The sequence below is a fragment of the Fundulus heteroclitus genome, chromosome 3, assembly GCF_011125445.2.
Source record: "Fundulus heteroclitus isolate FHET01 chromosome 3, MU-UCD_Fhet_4.1, whole genome shotgun sequence".
NCBI classification, from domain to species: domain Eukaryota; kingdom Metazoa; phylum Chordata; class Actinopteri; order Cyprinodontiformes; family Fundulidae; genus Fundulus; species Fundulus heteroclitus.
In genome coordinates, this window is record NC_046363.1 from 8,646,374 (window position 1) to 8,664,806 (window position 18,433).

At 45.3% G+C, this 18,433-nt stretch overlaps 1 protein-coding gene across 4 annotated transcripts in view; it reads right to left on the reverse strand.

Annotated features, from left to right (window-relative positions):
* The window catches only part of dop1a (DOP1 leucine zipper like protein A), a 34,758-nt gene that overhangs the window by 6,093 nt on the left and 10,232 nt on the right, over positions 1-18,433 (reverse strand). For 2 of the 4 annotated variants that reach the window (XM_012872915.3, XM_012872914.3), the window contains exons 11-29: positions 18,135-18,254; positions 17,776-17,893; positions 14,860-14,889; positions 13,362-13,625; positions 10,613-11,138; positions 10,255-10,538; positions 10,016-10,168; positions 9,706-9,806; positions 9,135-9,400; positions 6,916-9,022; positions 6,635-6,746; positions 4,697-4,879; positions 4,263-4,388; positions 3,907-4,041; positions 2,764-2,819; positions 2,580-2,684; positions 2,408-2,474; positions 657-801; positions 325-404 (exon numbers count right to left, since the gene is read on the reverse strand). In XM_012872915.3, coding sequence (XP_012728369.2) covers positions 325-404; positions 657-801; positions 2,408-2,474; positions 2,580-2,684; positions 2,764-2,819; positions 3,907-4,041; positions 4,263-4,388; positions 4,697-4,879; positions 6,635-6,746; positions 6,916-9,022; positions 9,135-9,400; positions 9,706-9,806; positions 10,016-10,168; positions 10,255-10,538; positions 10,613-11,138; positions 13,362-13,625; positions 14,860-14,889; positions 17,776-17,893; positions 18,135-18,254 — 4,978 coding nt within the window. The remainder of the gene's footprint in view (positions 1-324; positions 405-656; positions 802-2,407; positions 2,475-2,579; positions 2,685-2,763; positions 2,820-3,906; positions 4,042-4,262; positions 4,389-4,696; positions 4,880-6,634; positions 6,747-6,915; positions 9,023-9,134; positions 9,401-9,705; positions 9,807-10,015; positions 10,169-10,254; positions 10,539-10,612; positions 11,139-13,361; positions 13,626-14,859; positions 14,890-17,775; positions 17,894-18,134; positions 18,255-18,433) is intronic. The other 2 variants (XR_002428762.2, XM_012872916.3) reach the window with 2 other exon arrangements.

Below are 18,433 nucleotides of genomic sequence, written 5' to 3' on the forward strand. Positions count from 1 at the left end.
ACAGGCAACGTGTGCATAATTAAACCCACAGCGAGCTAAAAACAGCCAGGATGCTAAAAGGTGTGCCAATGAGTCAAACTGTCCACAGGCTCCGCAACCAGAACCAAGCCAACACATGGATTTATTGGTTCACTAATGACGTCTGAAGGACTGACAGGGCTGGTGGCTGGAAATCAAATCTAAGGACTTCCGTTGTCGTGTGTTAGCGCCCTGCTGGTGTGGGTAATAACAGGATCCAAACACTGCCGCTAAATAAGCAGCTGAAATCAAGTGGCAGAACCGCCGACTGGTGTGGACGGTTGGGTCACAGGCGCTCGTGTTTACCTCGGCCAGCAGTGTGAGGGCGTGCACACTGTATACAGACGGAGTGAAGGTGGAGGCCTCCATCACTGTGAGCATTAAGTCTACAAAACACAAAGCAAAAATTAGTAGCAGCTACAAAGCTCATTACAGAACTGCCATGCAGAAGCATCCAAAAGCACCCAGCAGCTTTTGCTACATTTGTTTGTTTTCGGATTTGATCGCATTAAACTATTTGACTATTTGTCAGACTGACAGCATTGATGTTTGACGCAAAGACTAAACACAGTGACAGCTAAATAAAGTTAATCTCATCGTAGTTAGTTTTAAACAGAAAATGCTTGTTAATGGCGCACCTTCTACGTCTGCTTCCAGGTTGGTTCCATCCACAACTATCTGAGGAGACGGCTTCACCTCCAGGTTTCTCCTTAGCCACGTTGTTGGTTCCAGAGAGGAGCCCGCGATCGTGCCGATGGCCTCCACCACCTTATGAGTCACATCCTGAACACAAAGATTTCCCTAAAGTAAACCTTCTTATCTTGATCCAAAGAACTCCTTCTCAATCCTGCATGACTGTACTTTATGTCAGCCAACACTGTTCCTGCACCGTCCCTTATTATAGAGCAGAGTGACAAACTCTGGACCTTGAGGGTCAGTGTCCTGCAACTTTTATGTGTCCCTGGTTCAATGCACCATTTTTTATAATTAACATGTCCTGTATGGCAGTATAGCACCAAGAACTGCTTTCTTAGTACCAAAGTGAGCCCCACAGGTTTACTTTCACAAGTGGAGCATTACTGCTTTTGTTGTAGTGGTCTGCTTGATATATATGCAAAAAACTTTATTGGAAATTATTTTGGGATTATTTCAAATTCATTGGACACAGAAACAGAAAGGTATATGAGAAGGAAAGGAAGAGAGAAAGATGAGGCTAAATGTTAAAAGGGAGACAGGGTGACAAAAATGGACCAGAGGAAAAAATGAGAGTACAAGACAACATCCTTGGAGTCTGTTTCTACACCTGCAGAAAAAGATACAAAAAACAGAAAAAAGTATCACAAGTACAAACAACCAATGCCTATTCCCTTAGAAATATGCAGTATTGTTTAATACAAGATGAGGTTAGATTAGATTATCTTAACTAACATAGAACAGCATTTGATATTGGTTCAACTAATTCACAATGCAAATCTGAGGCAAAACCTCTGTCTCTGTTGTCCATTCTGTTGACTTTGGGCCATCCAATTGCAATGAATTACTCCAGGGTGAATCTGGCCCTTTGGGCCGGGGCGGCAAGCAAGCGGATAGCTCAGGGTGAAAGCCCTCGTTTGAGAACCAGGCCTGGGTGAGCTTTACACAGGTTTCCGTTGGCCTGCGCTCGGCCTGTGGAGGTCGCAGCGCGGGGATCTCTGCACACAAATGTGTGGCTTGGCTTCATGGTCAGCCCTCTCCTGCACAGCTTAAAAAGAATGAGCCAGCACACACCTGAGCACCCAGCCCCAGACACCAAGATCCACCAACGCACCAGTGGGTCAAGACAACCCACCCACCCTCCAGAAAGCAGCCGGACTCAGCAGAACTTGAATGCATATTGAGGAGCTAATTCAGCCATTTGATTGAGATGTGTTGGACCAGGGACACATCTAAAGGTTGCACGACGCAGGTCCTCAAGGAACAGAGTTTCACACCCCAGCTCTAGAGGATAATTCTATACAATGAGCTTCTTCCTTTACTTTTCAGTTTTTCCACATATTTAAGGGGCATTTTATGTGACAGAGTGTTAGAATGGTCTGGTCAAAGTCCAGCAGTCCAATCTAACAGATAACAGAGGCTCTCTACCAAACACCTAAACTGAACCTGAGCTATTAAGTTATTAGCATGAGCTGTAACTGCAATCAAGGCTGATTCTATTAAGTATTGACTCACATGGGGTGAAATTTTTATAAGTCATGTTGTTTCTTCTTTTGACCTTTCAAAACAGTTTAAGTTAACTTCTAGAAACTTACAATTTGAAGCCCCTAATTTACAACAATTTCCCACAGCTTCTTGCTTGACTTTTGCTACCATCGCATATAAGACAACTCACAAACGCTGTAATTACAATTACCTGCAGCTCTCGCTGGTCTTTCTTACTCTCCAGATTGGGGTTCTTCAAGATAAACTCATTCAGAACTCTAGTGAAAAGAAAACCAGAGATACGGTTGGCTAAGTGAGATAGAAAAGTAAATAATGTTGAAAAAAGGCATCTGTGGATGGAAAGATCAGGCAGAGAAACCGACCCCAGTATGAGAAACTGTCCAGGAGCAGGCAGACCTAGCTGGACAGAATCCTTCAGCAGCGCCAGCAGAGATGGCCAGCTATCAACCAAACTGGAGACAGGGATCCTGGCATACCAGGTGGACAGAAATCATCAATTAGAAACGTTTTCGTTGAATAACCATAGCTATGAAGCGATGCACTCACCTCTGTACATAGGCATAAAAAAACTGTAGCATGCAGACTTCCAAAGAGATGTGCTTCTAAACGTTGGGAAAAAAGACATTAGATCAGTGTGTTGTAGTGAAACATTTTATGTGCCTATTTTTGTTAATTTGATGATTATGGCTCACAGATAATAAAACCCCAAAAATTCTGTTTCTCAGAGAAAAATTTCAAAATTTTCAAAAAAATATTTTGGTAAAGCCTCAGAACTATTAAAAAAGGTTTTTAATTAAATTAATGATATAGTCATGTTGTGGGGGACACGATCATGTGGAAGACTGCTTACTTGGAAATCTCAGAGTCAAGAGGAAGAGTGGAGAACAGAACATGGGAAGCTCAAGCCAGCACAGCAGTCTAACATGAACTTTAAGAGCACTTTGTGCTTCCTTCAATGGGCAGACTTTATGGAAACATTGATTCAATTTTCCTGTTGAAATTGGTACCTGCCCTCTTTGGCAAAAGAGGAGTTTGATGACAGTGATACAAAGCACTAATGCAGTTAACCATCCAAAAGAAGTCACAGCCAGATATTAAGTGCCTAAACTGTTCAGTACATGGATATGCATTTCAGCAGGTCGACATTTCTGATTGAAAGTACTTTTCTCGTTTGTCTTTTGTAATTTTCGACTTTCTGGGAAGGTAAGGGCGGGGCTGCTTTAGGTTTAAGCCATAACCCTCAAAAGTTAACAGAAAAAAAATACATTAAAAATATATTCATCTGTCTTTAAATAAATCTGGATTTCCCTTTTTGAGCAGATCAACTTTTCAACGATAATCTAATTTATTGGGCCTGTAATTTTTTTTAGTTCATTTCAAACAATAAAAAAACATAGAAAACTTTAACAAAAAGAGAAAACATTCGCAGCAACATAAGATATCCAACTAAATATTCTATAAGACAAAACAAAGGCCGTTCAAAAAGGGAACAGGAAGAAGCAACGGCTTCTCCAGTTTTGTCCCTGAGCTTACACACACATCCTTAAATCAAAATAGTGGTACACATAAATACACACACATATATAGTTGTATATGGATAGTTACATACGTACACATACATCATTTGTGAGGCTCTCATACAAAGCAAAAACTTCAACATTTAGCTGCCTCAGGTGCTCTGAAACCAACCTTGTCTTTGGCAATGGCAGGTGGCTGCTTCAGCACCTCTTTGACTGTCTGCATAACGGTCTCAGTGCGCATGGCGCTGACGGACCGAACCAGCTCCACCAGCAGCAGCTGCTCCTCGCTGGCAACAGGAATCCCCTAAAAAGGTTTCATTATTAATACGCAATAATCATTTTAAAGGCTTTAACAAAGGGCACCAACAAACTAAGACAGTTACAGCTATGATTGCTTCTTATTTTACTCCTAGCTCCTCGTTCTCCTGTACAACTCTGCTCTACCTCGACAGAACACAGAATATGACTACATTATGTCTAATTCAGCTATACAACCAGCACCAAAAACAGTCCCTACATGTTTACCTTATTTCTCATTGGAGTCTTGACTTGTTTTCTCTCATTCCAAACATAAGCAATCGCTGCCATGAAATGGGCGCCGTGGTTCATGGAGATCGGACCCAGCAGCTCCAGAATCTGCTGACGGAGATTCTGTGGACGAGATGTAAGGAACCTTGATGAACTCGACGATTCAGTTCACTGAGTCACAAATTCAGTTTTATATGTTTATTCTTCCAATTTGTTGTTTGAGAAAAAAGCAAAAAACAGCATTTAAGACGTAAACCAGGCACAGATGCCTTTTTCTAAACCTCGATGGAAACAATTTCTTCTGAGATAAACATTAAAAAAGCCCAGCATGTGAAAATAAAGTCAATCTTATTACTTTTTTTCCCCTTATTGGGTTGCAAAGAGGTTTATTTTTCACCCAGAAAATCATGGATTGCCATTTGTTGACAGACCTTAGTGGAGCCCAGGTTGATGTTTGAGGTGGCGGCGGCGGAAGCGGCAGCTGGCTTGTCAGAGTTGTCCGCTTGGTGGAGGACGCTCCACAGCAGAGTGACGGACGACATGATGGTGTGCAGGATGGACAGGATGCCTGAACGGGCCTCAGCCAGGTGCTTCTGGTCAACACTCACTTGTAACTGAAGATCACAACCAGATCCTCAATACTGGCGGGGTGGCCAAGATTTGGAAGAGGAAACGAAAAACAATCCTGCCTGCAGAAAAACTCATGCTCTTTTGACTTTTATGTCGAATGTGTTCTTGGGTTTTATTGTAATAGTAGTGCAACACCCCAGAATCAGCACTTTGTAGACGACCCTTTTAACCCAGCTGTCATAGCACCTCTACCAGTTCTGCACATCTAAAAATCGCCTTCGCAAAACTGTTTTAGCTGAGTCAGACTGGATGTGGAGCAACTGTGCACAGAAATGTTTGATTCTCAACTTCGCATTAAGGTCTGGACTTTGACTGGGCCACAGTCAAACACATGAACAGAAGGTGAATCTGCACACCCGTCTCCAGTCTTTTGCATCTTCTAAGAGGGTTTCTTAATGAATTGCCCAGAGTATCGCTCAATGCATCTTCCCATCAACTCTAACCAGCTTCCATGTGACGCCTGTGTTGATTTCATGGCTTACAGCAAACTGCAAACGTTATTTCTTGTTGCTTTCCAACAATAATCCCTTTCTTCTTCTTTTATAATGGAGATTTTTGTGAATGCATCCCTAAAAGTCTCCCATCTGACCGCTGCCGCTCAGTAACAGAGCGGGTTGTTAATCAGTGTCAGCGGTTCTGGTGTTTGTGAAATTAGCAACAGGGGCAGTAAAGAGGCAACAATGAGACAATCCAAGAAAACAGGAATAGTTTTGCTGGTGGAGGGCTCATGAATTTCTCATTTCTACATTTTTCTGATTTCTTTTCAGTAGTTTTGTGTTTGATCGGGGTCAGGGTCGCTACTGGTACCATGAGGCGGTACCTGGACCCTACAGAGGCATGGGCAGTCCAACTCCACCAGGATGACACAGCAATATGTGCCAGAAGGTTTTCTGTCTCCCAGCAGACTCAGGCAGTTCCTGGAAGATGAAGGAATTGACTGGCCTCTCTGTTCCCCTGGCCTAAATCCAACAGAACATCTCTGGGACGTCTTGTTTAGGTCCGTCTGATGCCACCAGGTTGGACCTCAGACTGCCAGGAGCTCAGTGATGCTCTGATCAGGATCTGGGAGGAGATACCCCAGGACCCCATAGCTCATCTCATAAGGAGCATGCTGATGTTGTCGGGCATCCATATAATCATGCTAACTACTGAGTACCACGTTGTGTTGCTGCAATGACATTTCTGTAAATTGGACCATCCTGCTGCATCAGTTTTTCAGCTTCAGTGTCTTGATGATTTTGGATTAAACCCTCTGTGAGCGGATAATTTTAATTTTCAAGAAATATTGTGGCATAATTTTGTTCCTAGCACATCATCCCTTCCATATCAGAATGGCAATCCAGCAGGATTGTTTTTTGTCCAATTGAGATTTGATGTATGTATTTCATAGCTGTAACAGCAGAGTAGGGTTGTCCTACAAAGTCTTGACTCAGAGGGGCTGGAAACTTATGAATGCCACACTTTTAAAATTTCATTTGGAAACCATATTGAAAGATCATGTATCATCATGCTTCCACAACTACGGACTACTGTCTCGATTTATCCTTAAAATAAAATCATATACTTGTAGCTATAATGTGACTATGTTCAATGGGTGTGAATACTTTTGCAAGGTCCTGACAGAGTTTAGTGCCACTAAGCAATTAAGTCGTGTATGAAAAAAGCTAAATCATAAACAACAAGGACTTCTTTCATGTTCTGCTGCAGAATGCTGTGGATCTGATGTGCAGTGCCCTCACCTGGTGGTACTGTGAAGTGGGGTCCAGCAGACAGTAGTGGATGATGGATGTGACCCCCTCCAGCACCGTCAGAATCAGGTCTGGAGGGATACAGAGAGCCATCCACTGGGGTCTACAGGACAGTTAAAAATACGAGTTATGAACAAAGCGAAATCGGGCTGAAGGCGTTGGTCGATGAAACTCAAGGAAGGACGATGACCATTCTGTGGTAAAGCCTGCCCTCTGGTGGCCTCGTCATGCTACATCATTTTACTGCAGCAGGTTTCCCGTGACAGTCTTACCTGGTGTCCGTTATGCTGGTCTCATAGCGGTACTGCTGGAGGAGATTATCCAGGTTTCTGCACAGCTGCAGCGTCACAGAGGCCACCACTCTCCTCAGGACCCTCCCCATGTAAGGCAGGGTGGCTGTGATCAGCCCTATCCACTGGGGGTGCATCTTACAGGCGTGGTGCTGGTGCAGGGCCCTGATGACCGCACACAGGAACATGCCCTGCGCTGTGATGGGCTGACCGTGGAGGTACTGCAGCGATGTCATGGGCTGCTGAGGGTTGACGTGCTCCACCTCCCCACCTAGGATCTCGAACCCGGCCACCCCGCCGCTCCCCGGCCCTCCGCTTGCTCCCCCTCCGGCAGGCCCCCCTTCCCCGCCTTCGTCCGCCGGCGCCAGGACTCTGTGCTCGAGCACGACTAGACTCTGCAGCAGGCGGAGCAGCTGGGACTGCACAGCGCTGCAGCTGTCTATCTGGTCCTCTGAGATGTTGATGACGCTGTCCTCCGAGAGGCCCTCCTCCACCGTGGCCACGTTGACCCCGGCCACCCGCTGGTCGTGCCATTTCTGGGCGCTGAATATGGAGGAGAGCAGGCAGTGGAGAATGACTTTCTGAACTTTGCACTTAGAGAGGACGTCGCTGATGAAGCTGGCGAATCCCTTCGCCGAGCCTGCCGTGACCTTGGCCAGCTCGCTGAACAGCAGCGTCAGGACCTCCACGCTGGTCAGCTGCATGGCCCGGTTTCCTGCCAGGTCCTCGGGGCCCACCGTCACGTGGGCGGAGTAGTAGCTCCTCAGGAAGTAGAGGCAGAGAGAGATGATGATCTCCAGGTACATGGCGCTGCGGAAGGAGTGGGAGTGAGAGTCCTGGGGGATGGGGCAGTAAAAGTCTTTGCCCATGACGGAGACCCGGTGGCGAGCCAGCAGGTTTTGAAGCAAGGAGAGCTGCGGCGTGTAGGTGTTGTTGATGCTGGTGGTGGAGATGGCGCTGACGAAGCCCGAAGGAGCGGCCCTCACCATGGCCGCGACGGCTGACAGGGCGTGCAGCGTCCTGGAGGAGTCGTACAGCTGCAGGTAGAGAAGGACGTGCTGGTAGAGGGGGTGGATGTTAAAACGAGGCGGAGCGGAGGACGACCGGCGCCCTGAGGCGTTCGCTCCGGCGCCGCCAGAGACCCCGCCCGGTGAGCCCATGTCGCTCTCGATTTCTGACACCTCCCCTTCCCCGCAGCTGTACCAGTTCTCGAGGTCTAGGCTGTCTCCAAAGAAGATACTAGGTGGGTGCAGCTTCTCCGCTTGGTTTGCCTTTTTCTGCTTCTCTTCCTCTTTCCTCTTAGTCTTCTTGACCTTTGGCTTTGCCCCAGGAGATTTGTCCACCAGCTTCTCCATTATCTTGCCTTTAAGGCTGAGCTGGGTGCTGCTGTGGCTACGTTTGCGGGCCTGGGGGTCATCCACCCGCAGGCTGCGGTCTGGAGGGGGCGGGTCAGCGCCGTCCGGCAACATGACGATGGAGGGCGACGAACTGTGGCGAGCGATGCCCTCTTTGTGCGGCCCATCTGCCGGACCCACAGAGAGGAACTCCAGCGTCCCTTCAGCCAGCAGCTCCGGCACATTCTGGTGGGCGGAGCAATGCGGAGGGCAGGAGTCCAGGCGGAGACCGGTGGAGGTATCTGAAGAAGTGCTTTCGGTGTCAGTCTGGGGCCAGTTGTCAGGCGGGGATGAGGTTTCGTTTGATTCCTCGTCTACTAAACTCAGAACCCTGTCAATGAGGTCCTTGACGACACAGGAGACAGCTTCCTCTATGGAGTCTTCAGGCGTTTCATCAGATGAGCCAAGCTGCCCATGTGAGCCCTCTCTGATGCAGCTGAGCCCCTCTTGTTCTTCAAAGCTGCCGTTTTCCAGCGTCGACGAAGGAGAGCCGCTGGATTCTGAGCTCCGTGTCTCCCCCTGCTGGTCAGTGGGCTGAAATTCACCAGCTAAGTGCAGGTTTTCACTACTCAGGCTCAGAATGGACAAGCTGTCACTTAGGGGGTTAACCGTCAGGCAAAAGGGCTCCATGTCGCCTATTGCCAGACCTCTGAAGTCCTCGTGCCCAACCCTTTCGCTTCGAATCTGTAGGAAGTCTAAAGAAAGGGAAAATTGTTTAAATAAAGCTTCAGACCAACCAAATTTGTTAATACATTCAGACTTATAGTTGCTATTGTTATATCTGAAAAAAGTTCACATCTAGCTCACTGTCTGAGAAGCCGGAGTCTCGGGTGTAGATGGGTTCTGTGGGCTCCTGTTCGGGTTGTTCAGGGAACATCTGGGCCCAGTGGCGCTGGGCTTGTACCTTCTGAATAGAAACCCTGTGGGTTTTGGGATGGAGCAGAAGGAGCAGGAGTGGCTCCAGAACCCGTGCAATGTCATGTCTCTGAAGAACCTGGTTTAACCAAGCCCGACCAACTGCGCTGGTACACGGGTCCCAGTAGCTCAAGCTGTCGAGCATGATGAAGAGAGATCTGAGGGTGGAAAGAAGTCCGAATGAGCAGAATGGAGAGAACAATATCATGGAAAACGGGGGGGAAGCCATGGAAAATAATAATCTTTGTCATTGCAACATATATTCCAATGACTTTTGTCTTCGGCATTTAACCCATCCCTTAGGGAAGGGTTTTGAGTGGCAGTCTGTGGGAGTCGAACCCAGAACCTCCAGGACAAAAGCGCAGTGCTCTAACGTAACCACTAGGCCACCACATCCACAGTGCAAAATTCCTTTCATCAAAGAATGACGAAGAACTCGTGACAGATGACAGATCAAACCAACCTGTCAAACGTGCGGCTAAATGGAGACGCCTTGGTGACGTTCAGGTCTCGCGTTAAATGCCACAGAACAGAGAACTTCACATGGGCCTCCAAACGCACTCTCTGAAAAACAAATACAATTATTTTCACTAAATTAATAGCAAAAAAACCCAGAACTAAAGCGGGACTTTATGACTTGTTTAAGACTCTTTGCTCTAATAGGCAACACGCATGCTTTGGGTTCTGTGGGGACCGTAGCGGGACACGGCAGGGCTCGTGTGTGACCGCATCTGTCCGCCCTTTTGGACCTCAGACAGGCTCGTTTTGCTGACCTTGTCTCTGTGCATGAGCTGCTGGCTGATCACGTCCTCACAGGTGCTGGATGAAGGGACCAGGTTGTGGAGCTGATAGAAGAGCTCGACGCTGCGCTGGTGATGCTGAGGAGTTCCTTCGCCGAGCTGGTCCCATAAAATCACCGCCACGCTCTGAGCAGCAGACGAGACAAGAGTCAGCGCCGTAGAAGACCAACATAAACCCCACTAAACAGAGGAGCAACCTCAGCAACCTCTACCTTGAAGAAGCCGGTTTTATCTGCAATATACTTCAGGATTCCCTGAGTGAGTGGAGGCCTAATAACCACGGCCACTCGACCCTGGCTGGGGCTCATTGGCTGCGCCGGCTCCGCGTTGCTGCCGGAAGCCAGACTCTCAGCCGTCACCATGGCAACCGACTGAGTCAGCCCTATCAGGTCCATGAGCAGGGAGATGGCAACGCACTGCAGGCTGAAGTCGCTGGCCAGACAGCAGGCATCCATCAGGGTCTGCAGCCAGACTGGCAGCCGGGGCGGCTCTCTCTCTGCACACATGAAGACGGCTATAAGGTTTCCATTTATCCCACATAGTTTAGCATTCTCCGTAGCAGACACTTACCACACTGTTGTTCGTGTGCAGGCGAGGACTTGAGATTGCCCTCCGCGATGTAGACCGGGAAACTGGAGCATTCCAAGAAGAGCTGACAGGCAGCAGTAAACGCAGCCACGCAGTCTTTCTGGACCATCCCAGCTCCTGAGCATGGCTCTGTATAATTACTGGGCTGGGAGCCTGTGGAGACCAAGGGCCCTGAATGGAAGAGCTCGCCTCTCTGCCCCTCAGCTCTGTCCGTGTGCTCGGGAATAATATAAAAGGTGATGAGACAGGAGAGGAATTGCTGGAAGTGCTCCAGGCAACACTGCATGACGGGTTTGTCCAAAGGCTTGGACGGACACGAGGCCGAGGGACGACCGCCTGCTCTGAGAGGTGGATGGGGATGGGAGCTTCGATCTGGGTCCTCGGCGCCATCTTCCCGGTATTGCACAAAGTCGGTGAAGCCACTTTCGGCAGAGCGACTGCTGGGAGGAGTTTCCCCGTCGTCGAACACGTCCCCGCCGTCGGACATCTCGAAAGCAGAAGTAGTGGTCTATCGACGGAAAAGTAGGTCAGCAAATAACACAGCATTTATCAGCAAAAGCAAAGGTTCATTTATCTTAGAAAATGTTGGCATTAAGTGATAAAAGGAATTATTTTTTATTCATATGGACTTCACAGAACGAGGTGAGTTTAACAGTGAATAAATAGATAATGTTTGAAAAAAAAAAAAACCTTCACGATGTTAGAGAATCAACATGACATAATTTCAGCGTTTTAAGCAGAAACAGGTTGGCCTCAGCAGGTGATGCACCAAACTGACCCGTGTGCACTCAGATCCCGCCTGAAAACAGAAGGAACGTGGATGTTGGCGTTCCAACACATAAAAGATCATTATTTCAGTGAATCTCAGTCGCTGCAATAACCAGTCTTCTTTTAGGGTATGCTTTTGGGTTTAAGCTTAAAGAGGACATATCATGCTTTTAATGCCTTCCTTTTCATATTTAAATTGCTGTGGTCTATATAGAGTGGAACTGCAATGCTTTGGCCTTAATTCCTTGTTATTGTTTCCCCACACCCCCCTCTTTTGCCCCTGTTCGGAGGTGTGTCTCAGAGCCACTCGTTTTGGTGCCGTCTCTTTAAATGCAAAGGAGCCACTTCTGGCCGTGGTCTGGGCTACAAGAAAAAGTTCAATAAATGCAGTGTTTCTCACACATAGGCTTTACTTGGGCGGCCCGCCCAGGTAAATTGAGACGCAACCTTATGAATTGGCAATAAATTCTTTCTGGGCAGTACAATGACAAAATGAAGGTACCTAAATGTTGAAAATGACACAACAGAAGTCAAACTCTTAACTTGGACAGCCATAACCAGCTCAACATATAGAAAATTATTAAATTAAAATACTAAATAACAGCTTTTGTGTGGCCAGCATAGCAGGAGTAAAATTCCTTTTATATTTGACTAAAGTGTACAGGGATCCAAATATTTCTGGCTTGGTAGTACTAAGAAACCAACTTTATGAGCAGACGTCTTTGGAGCCAGTAAGGCCAGTTGATCTTTTAAAAACAGTTTCTAATTTTACATTAGTGCCAGTGATCAACGATGATGTTGATCACTGGCACTTAAAGTTGTTGTTTTGGAGTATTGCATATCGCATTATTATGAACAGGGCCCTACACTACTACAGGACACCTCATTATTTTCATAGCATTATTAAAGCATTGCATCAAAACAGAATTATTTCTCTACTTTACAAACACAAAGATCTGACACTACTTGTAAAGAAGTAACAAACAAGTAACCTTCAACAATGTATACATGTACTCCTACACAAAGATATTAGCCTTTACTTTGAACAATAACTTCCACCTCATTTTGTCATTTGTACGTAGCCATCAATTTCAACAGTATAACCATGTTTGATGTTCTACTTAGTCGCCTGAACCCGGGTACAAAGCGGACCCAAGCTTCAGGGTCGCTTAAAAAAAACTTTTCCATAGTGAAAACAGCACCAGCACTTTGCTGAAAAACAAACTGAAGCAGGGAAGTTTGTTCCTCTCCTCGTTACATTCATCAAAAATGAAGCGGCGTACGCCTGAGACTCAGGTGGCACATAAACTCAAACACTCCCCACAGACCCTTATGGGTGGGAGGGGGCCACTGCAGAGTTAACTGGATGTATAGTGGACTGGATCTTTCCACTCTGACGGACACAGAACAACGTAGGTGTCTCAAACTAGTTTAGTTGTCCAACTCCGCTGAGAGGAAAATTAGAGGACCCAGCTGCCGGGTATTCCTCTTCCATCTTTCTGCTCCAGGTCCTTAGGGACGTGCCTCAACTCATCCATGTTTCTCTGGGAGCGTAACTTTGAACTTTCAGTCACGGCTCACTGAATCACAAAACACTTAAAACAAACCAAGGAACCAGAAGGTCAATGATGGGGGAAAAAAAAAAAAAAAAAAGATTTTTCTTCAAATGCTTGGTGTCAAGGGAGAGATGAATGGCCACCCAACCAGATATGCAACATGCAGCAGGAGGCCCTGATCAGGGACCAGGACACACCATCAGAGACTCAACCAAAAGGGTTTCAGACGACAACTTGCAGCAGAACTGGGCCAACGGAGACCAAATATGTGATGCCAACAGCGTGCTCTTGATTCTCTTTCAGGATCAGAGGAAGAACAGCGTAATGTGATTGGACTTCGCTTAAAAGTCTGGGACTGGCTCAGCGTCAGCATTTTTATTTATTTATTTTTTTTATGTGCTGCATACCTGTTTATCTTCTGCCTCCCTGCTTTTGCTCTGCGCGGCGTTTGATGAGCCGCCCGTGTTGGACAGGCCCTGAGGCGGCGGACTGGCCGGCAGGGCGAGCGGGGACACCAGCGGGGGCTGCACCTTGCTGAGGATCTTGGAGCAGAGACGAAGGCAGTGGGTGAGCTCCCCGAGGCCCAGAGCCTGGAGGTGACAAGTCAGCGCTGCCACCATCCGCAGCAGCAGCTGAGGAAGGTGCTCGGTCTGGATTTCTATGTACGTCTCCTAGAAATATTCAGAAACCATTAGACAAAGGAGCCCAACTAGCTGAAGGGCATCAATTACCAGCTGATTTTAGAGAGTTCAAATATATCATTTGAATTTCATTTAACACTGTAAACTAAGGATGACCCAGCAGTGTTTGAATTCAATAATAAGTTTACATCTTTCTAGTCGTTTTATGGACAGCTTCTTGCAAAGGTATTCATGCCCCTTGAACCTTTCCACATTTTAACATTACTGCCACAAACTTTAATGTATTATTGGGACTTTATGTGACAGGCTTATACAAAGTAGCTTCATACTGTAAAGTGGAAGCAAAGTGTTGATACTAATAAAAACCTGCAAAGGCAAAAAAAAAAAAAAAATCTGAGAGACCTTAAGCTTTTTGGCAAAGCACAATTGGGCGAACACTGAAACATTGAACATGTGAAAACTTCCCCAAAGGGCTTGGAGCTATACCTGCACAGTAAAGTGCTTCTATATAATATTCACTCAGGACATAAATAGAGAAGGGAAAAAAAAAAAAACACTCCTAATTATCACACTCATCTTTGTATTTACACCACACATAAGTTATTTGGTCTATCAGATAAAATCCCAGTGAAACACAATGAAGTCTGTGGTTATAATGTGCTGAAATGTGAAACTACTTAACAAGATAAAATACCTTTGCCAGGTGAAATAAGTTCAAATATACTTTTCATGAACACCACAAGTAAAAAGGAAGGGAGACACCCACCTATTCATATGAATGCTTTAAAGTTATTTTTTCTAAACAAGCCTAACACATAAAAAAAATTCAACTTCAAACTAGAATATGAGCATGAAATGATGGAATGAAATTAAATTGTCATAATTCTTTAAATATGAGGGTTCCTTAAAAAAAAAAAAAAAAAAAAAAAAATAGGAGCGCAGTAGCATAAACTGCATGCATGCTTAACAAGAAGCAGAGACCTCATTTTCACATGACTCACTCAAAAAAAAAAAAAAAAAGAAAAGAAAGAAAAAAAGCCGGGTAAGTTTTTGTCACATGTAATGATCACAATCCACGACCATCGTGTTCTCTTTTTGCCGTTAAAAAGATGAAAACAAGTCAGTCATTGTGGCATTGAACATTTAAAGCAGAAAAAAAGGAACAAAGGGAGCCTGAGGGATGTTGGCGGGACATAGCTGAAATGTTACTGTAGCCTCAGTGAAGCAAGGTGAGGTGAAAAAGCAGGAAAGAGCTGTACTTTACCTGGCAGATTACCCTCATGCTTCTAGTAGGCTTCAAGGAGAAAGAGCAGAGAGTTTAAACAGACAGGAGCAAGCAGAGCACCGGCCACCCATCACTCTCTGCAGACACACACGCACTCTGCCTTTCATACGGATTATAAGACTACCTTCTAGAGCTCACACACACACACACACACACACACACACACAGAGCATGTCAACAGGGTAACGACAGGTGTAGGATTTCCAAACTGTTCAGATTGGAAATAGCAGTAGAGAAGCATAGTTTTTACCAATAACATGCAAACAGTATTTGGGCAAGGAGACTAAATCCCCACGCAGGCCTGTTTAGACCGTGTGGAGATTGCATACATGACATGAAGCACCTACAGTTGTGTTCAGAAGTTTACATTCACTCATGGACGTTAAGGTCGTCTCCATTTTGGGCATTTAAGGACTCATTTAAATGTTTTACTCTACTTGCGATGGAATATAGATTAGACGTACAGCTACAATAACATTTAAAAACAAGAAATGAGGGCACAGGTTGGAATTTATAGGGGATTTTCTCCAAATTTAAGTGCACTTTTAGAACCCTAGTATTGCCAGATTAATTCCGTCCTGTTGTTAGGAAGCTGCTAGAAAACGAGCGTCACCATCCACAGTGAAGCTAGTTCACATCGCTGTGGACCGAGACGTTCCCCACAAGAAAGGAGCAACGGTCCGAGATCGACCGGCTGAAATTTGCATGTGGAGGCATGAAAAAGCCAAATGCTTCCTCCAAGATGAGCATTTTTGGTGAGACAAAAAATATTGAGCCATCTGGCAACAGAGACAAGAAGAACGCTTGGAGGAGTCTAGGTGAGCCTTTCCAACCTGAGACCCCTGTATCAGCTGACAAGGAAGGTGGTGGCAGCATCATGCTGTGGGACTGCCGGTCAGACTGATGCGCTGCACAGGTAGAACAGAGCAATGAAGGAGAAGGAAGACCTCCAAATTCTTCAGCTTCAGCTCATCAACACAAACAACAGGGCAATGATCCAAACCACAGGAACAAAGCAGCACACCATGAAGCTTCTTGGGAAAAAAAGGCCTCGACTTCAGCTATAGTGAAACTCTGCAGACTGTGCTTCAAGGTCTGTGCCAGGAATACAAATCAAAATGTACTTTATCATTTCTGATGAGAAGAGAGGTCAAAGAAACGGCCAGAATTAGGCTACGCAGTGAGAGGTTTCTCTCAAACTTGCTACGCGCTGATTAAGCTAATTGTGCTGGGATTAGGGCAGCACATGTTTATACAACGTATAATAATCTCGGTGAATGTCACGGTGTCCATATGACTAGCAGTGAACCAAAACACTCCCAAAGACACCAGAAAACAATTTCTGCCGCACTGAACATCAGGTTTAACAAAATATAACGCTAGCACACTGGGCCTGAATGCAGTTTCCCCAATTAGCTAATTACGGTTTACAGTCCCAACAGCCCCCTGGGATATTAATACTGCTTAGGGATACTGCTACAGTCATGCATTTGTGATATAGAGTGCAGCCCTAGTGGGGATGTAATTATATATTTGTGACCTGTATGTATCATTTAGTTCCTGCAGAGAAAGTCTAGAAGAAATGTCAATGTGTACACCAGACTCTTATTGTATGTTGAATAATTACTTCTTTTTATTTTTTTAAATAAACCATTAAAAGCCCAAATATAGCCATTAATATGACATTCGAGCCCATGATGAGTGTATTTAAACTTCTGATCAAAACTGTGAACAGAACACATAAAAGGATCCGACACACAAACTCTGGTATCTGTAACGTCCAAAAAACTGAGTCGAATCCCAAATCTGAACACACGGCTGCCACGCTGGAAATGTTTGTGGAACGCTCTAACGGCAAACATCCTGGATATAAAGGAGGTGTGTGTGCCGGGCATGCAGGAGACGGGCTGCTCAAGCAGGAGTCTATAATTACAAGGATTATAGAAGAGTAAAGAAGGGGGGAGAATGTAAAAGAGGAAGAAAATAAAAGATGAAGAAACGGAGAGAAAAGAAGAACAACACCCAGTATGTTACAGAAAAAAAAAGAAAAAAAAACTTTAGTCCCAGATTGACACCAATATTCTAAAAAAAACAGAATAAGTGAAGAAACTAGGAAAGAGAAATCTGCAGAATCCATCAGTGGGATGGAGGAAACACCAGTTTAACCTTAGTGAATTCACAAAAAGGGCGTTTTACATCGACGTCACTTCTCATCGGACCATAAAGTCACGACTGGGGATGTCTCAAAATGATCAGGGTCAGAGTCCCTCACCAAACTCAACTGCAGATCCCTGGTACTGATAGTGAAGCCATGTGGGCCAATTTAAAAAACATGGTGACCCACGTTCTGGTTAAATGCTTGCAGCATTGCATTATAGGCCATGGACCTTTTATTGATCAACCAAATCTCAGTTTCAGAGGCTGCTGCTGGTCTGGCTGTATCATTCGACCTGATCTGTGCTCAGATTTCCTCAGTCTAAAAGAGAGCAGCTCAAATACTAGTCAAAAAAAAAAAAAAAAAAAAAAAGTAAAACTATCCAGATTTACTTTTTACTTTCATCTCTCTTTTTCATAAAAGAGGCACCCGTTAAAGATTTATTTTAAACATACACCCATCTTCTAACGTTTAATATCTCAATGCTGCAGATTCGCTAAATCTGGCAGCTCTAAAACTTAAACAACCAAAAGAACAAAAGAAAAACCTGGAATATAAAGTAGTAGGACACCTGAAGAGCTACAGAAAGAGTAATCGCAAAAAAACAAACATCCTTCAGGACAGAACAACCTTTGAGAGGAAAAGATACAAGCAAAGACCAAAGGGGAGATGAAGAAGACAGAATGAAGGAGAGGAGGATGGCAGAACGGACCATGAGAGGAAGAAAAAGAACGTCTCACCAAGGAAACAATGTCTAGCAGGAAATCCACCAGCTGACAGAACTCCACCAGGGAGAGGTCAGGGGACTCCAGACTCCAACCGTATCGAGCAACACGCCCGCTGCTGTTCAGTGTTCTCCTGAAACCCACAAACGCCACAGACATTTGGAGTTTAATGCTTCCAAAAAAAAGCTGCTAAAAGATCAGAGGCCATTTATTTAACGTAACGTGAAAAACGAGCACAGAATCTATTTTATCGCTCTAATGAAAGGAAAGCAGACACAGGTGTCAAAGCAGCTTGAAAACAATAACAGAAGTTTAAACCTGGCCAGTTTATTATGCATGTCCTTATTACGTCTGCCATGCAGGTCGGCACTCACCTGCAGCACTCCTCAAACCAGCGAGCAATGTAGTCCCACATGTAGTACGGCTCGAACGAGTTGAACAGGAGATTGGCTGTTTTAATCAGTTCTGCCGTCTTCTTGTTTTCTCTCAGTTTACTGCAGAGGAGTGAAATCGGTTATGTTTGTGAAGCACAATTAAAAAGTAAAGCCTGCTTTAAGTATGCATCACACCACTATGAAAATCATAAATCTGTATTCTGGCATTGATATGATGGTTAGTTTTTCACTTTTTCAAAAGGTGTAAGCAGGAGGGTCTTTACACAATGCACTGTTCT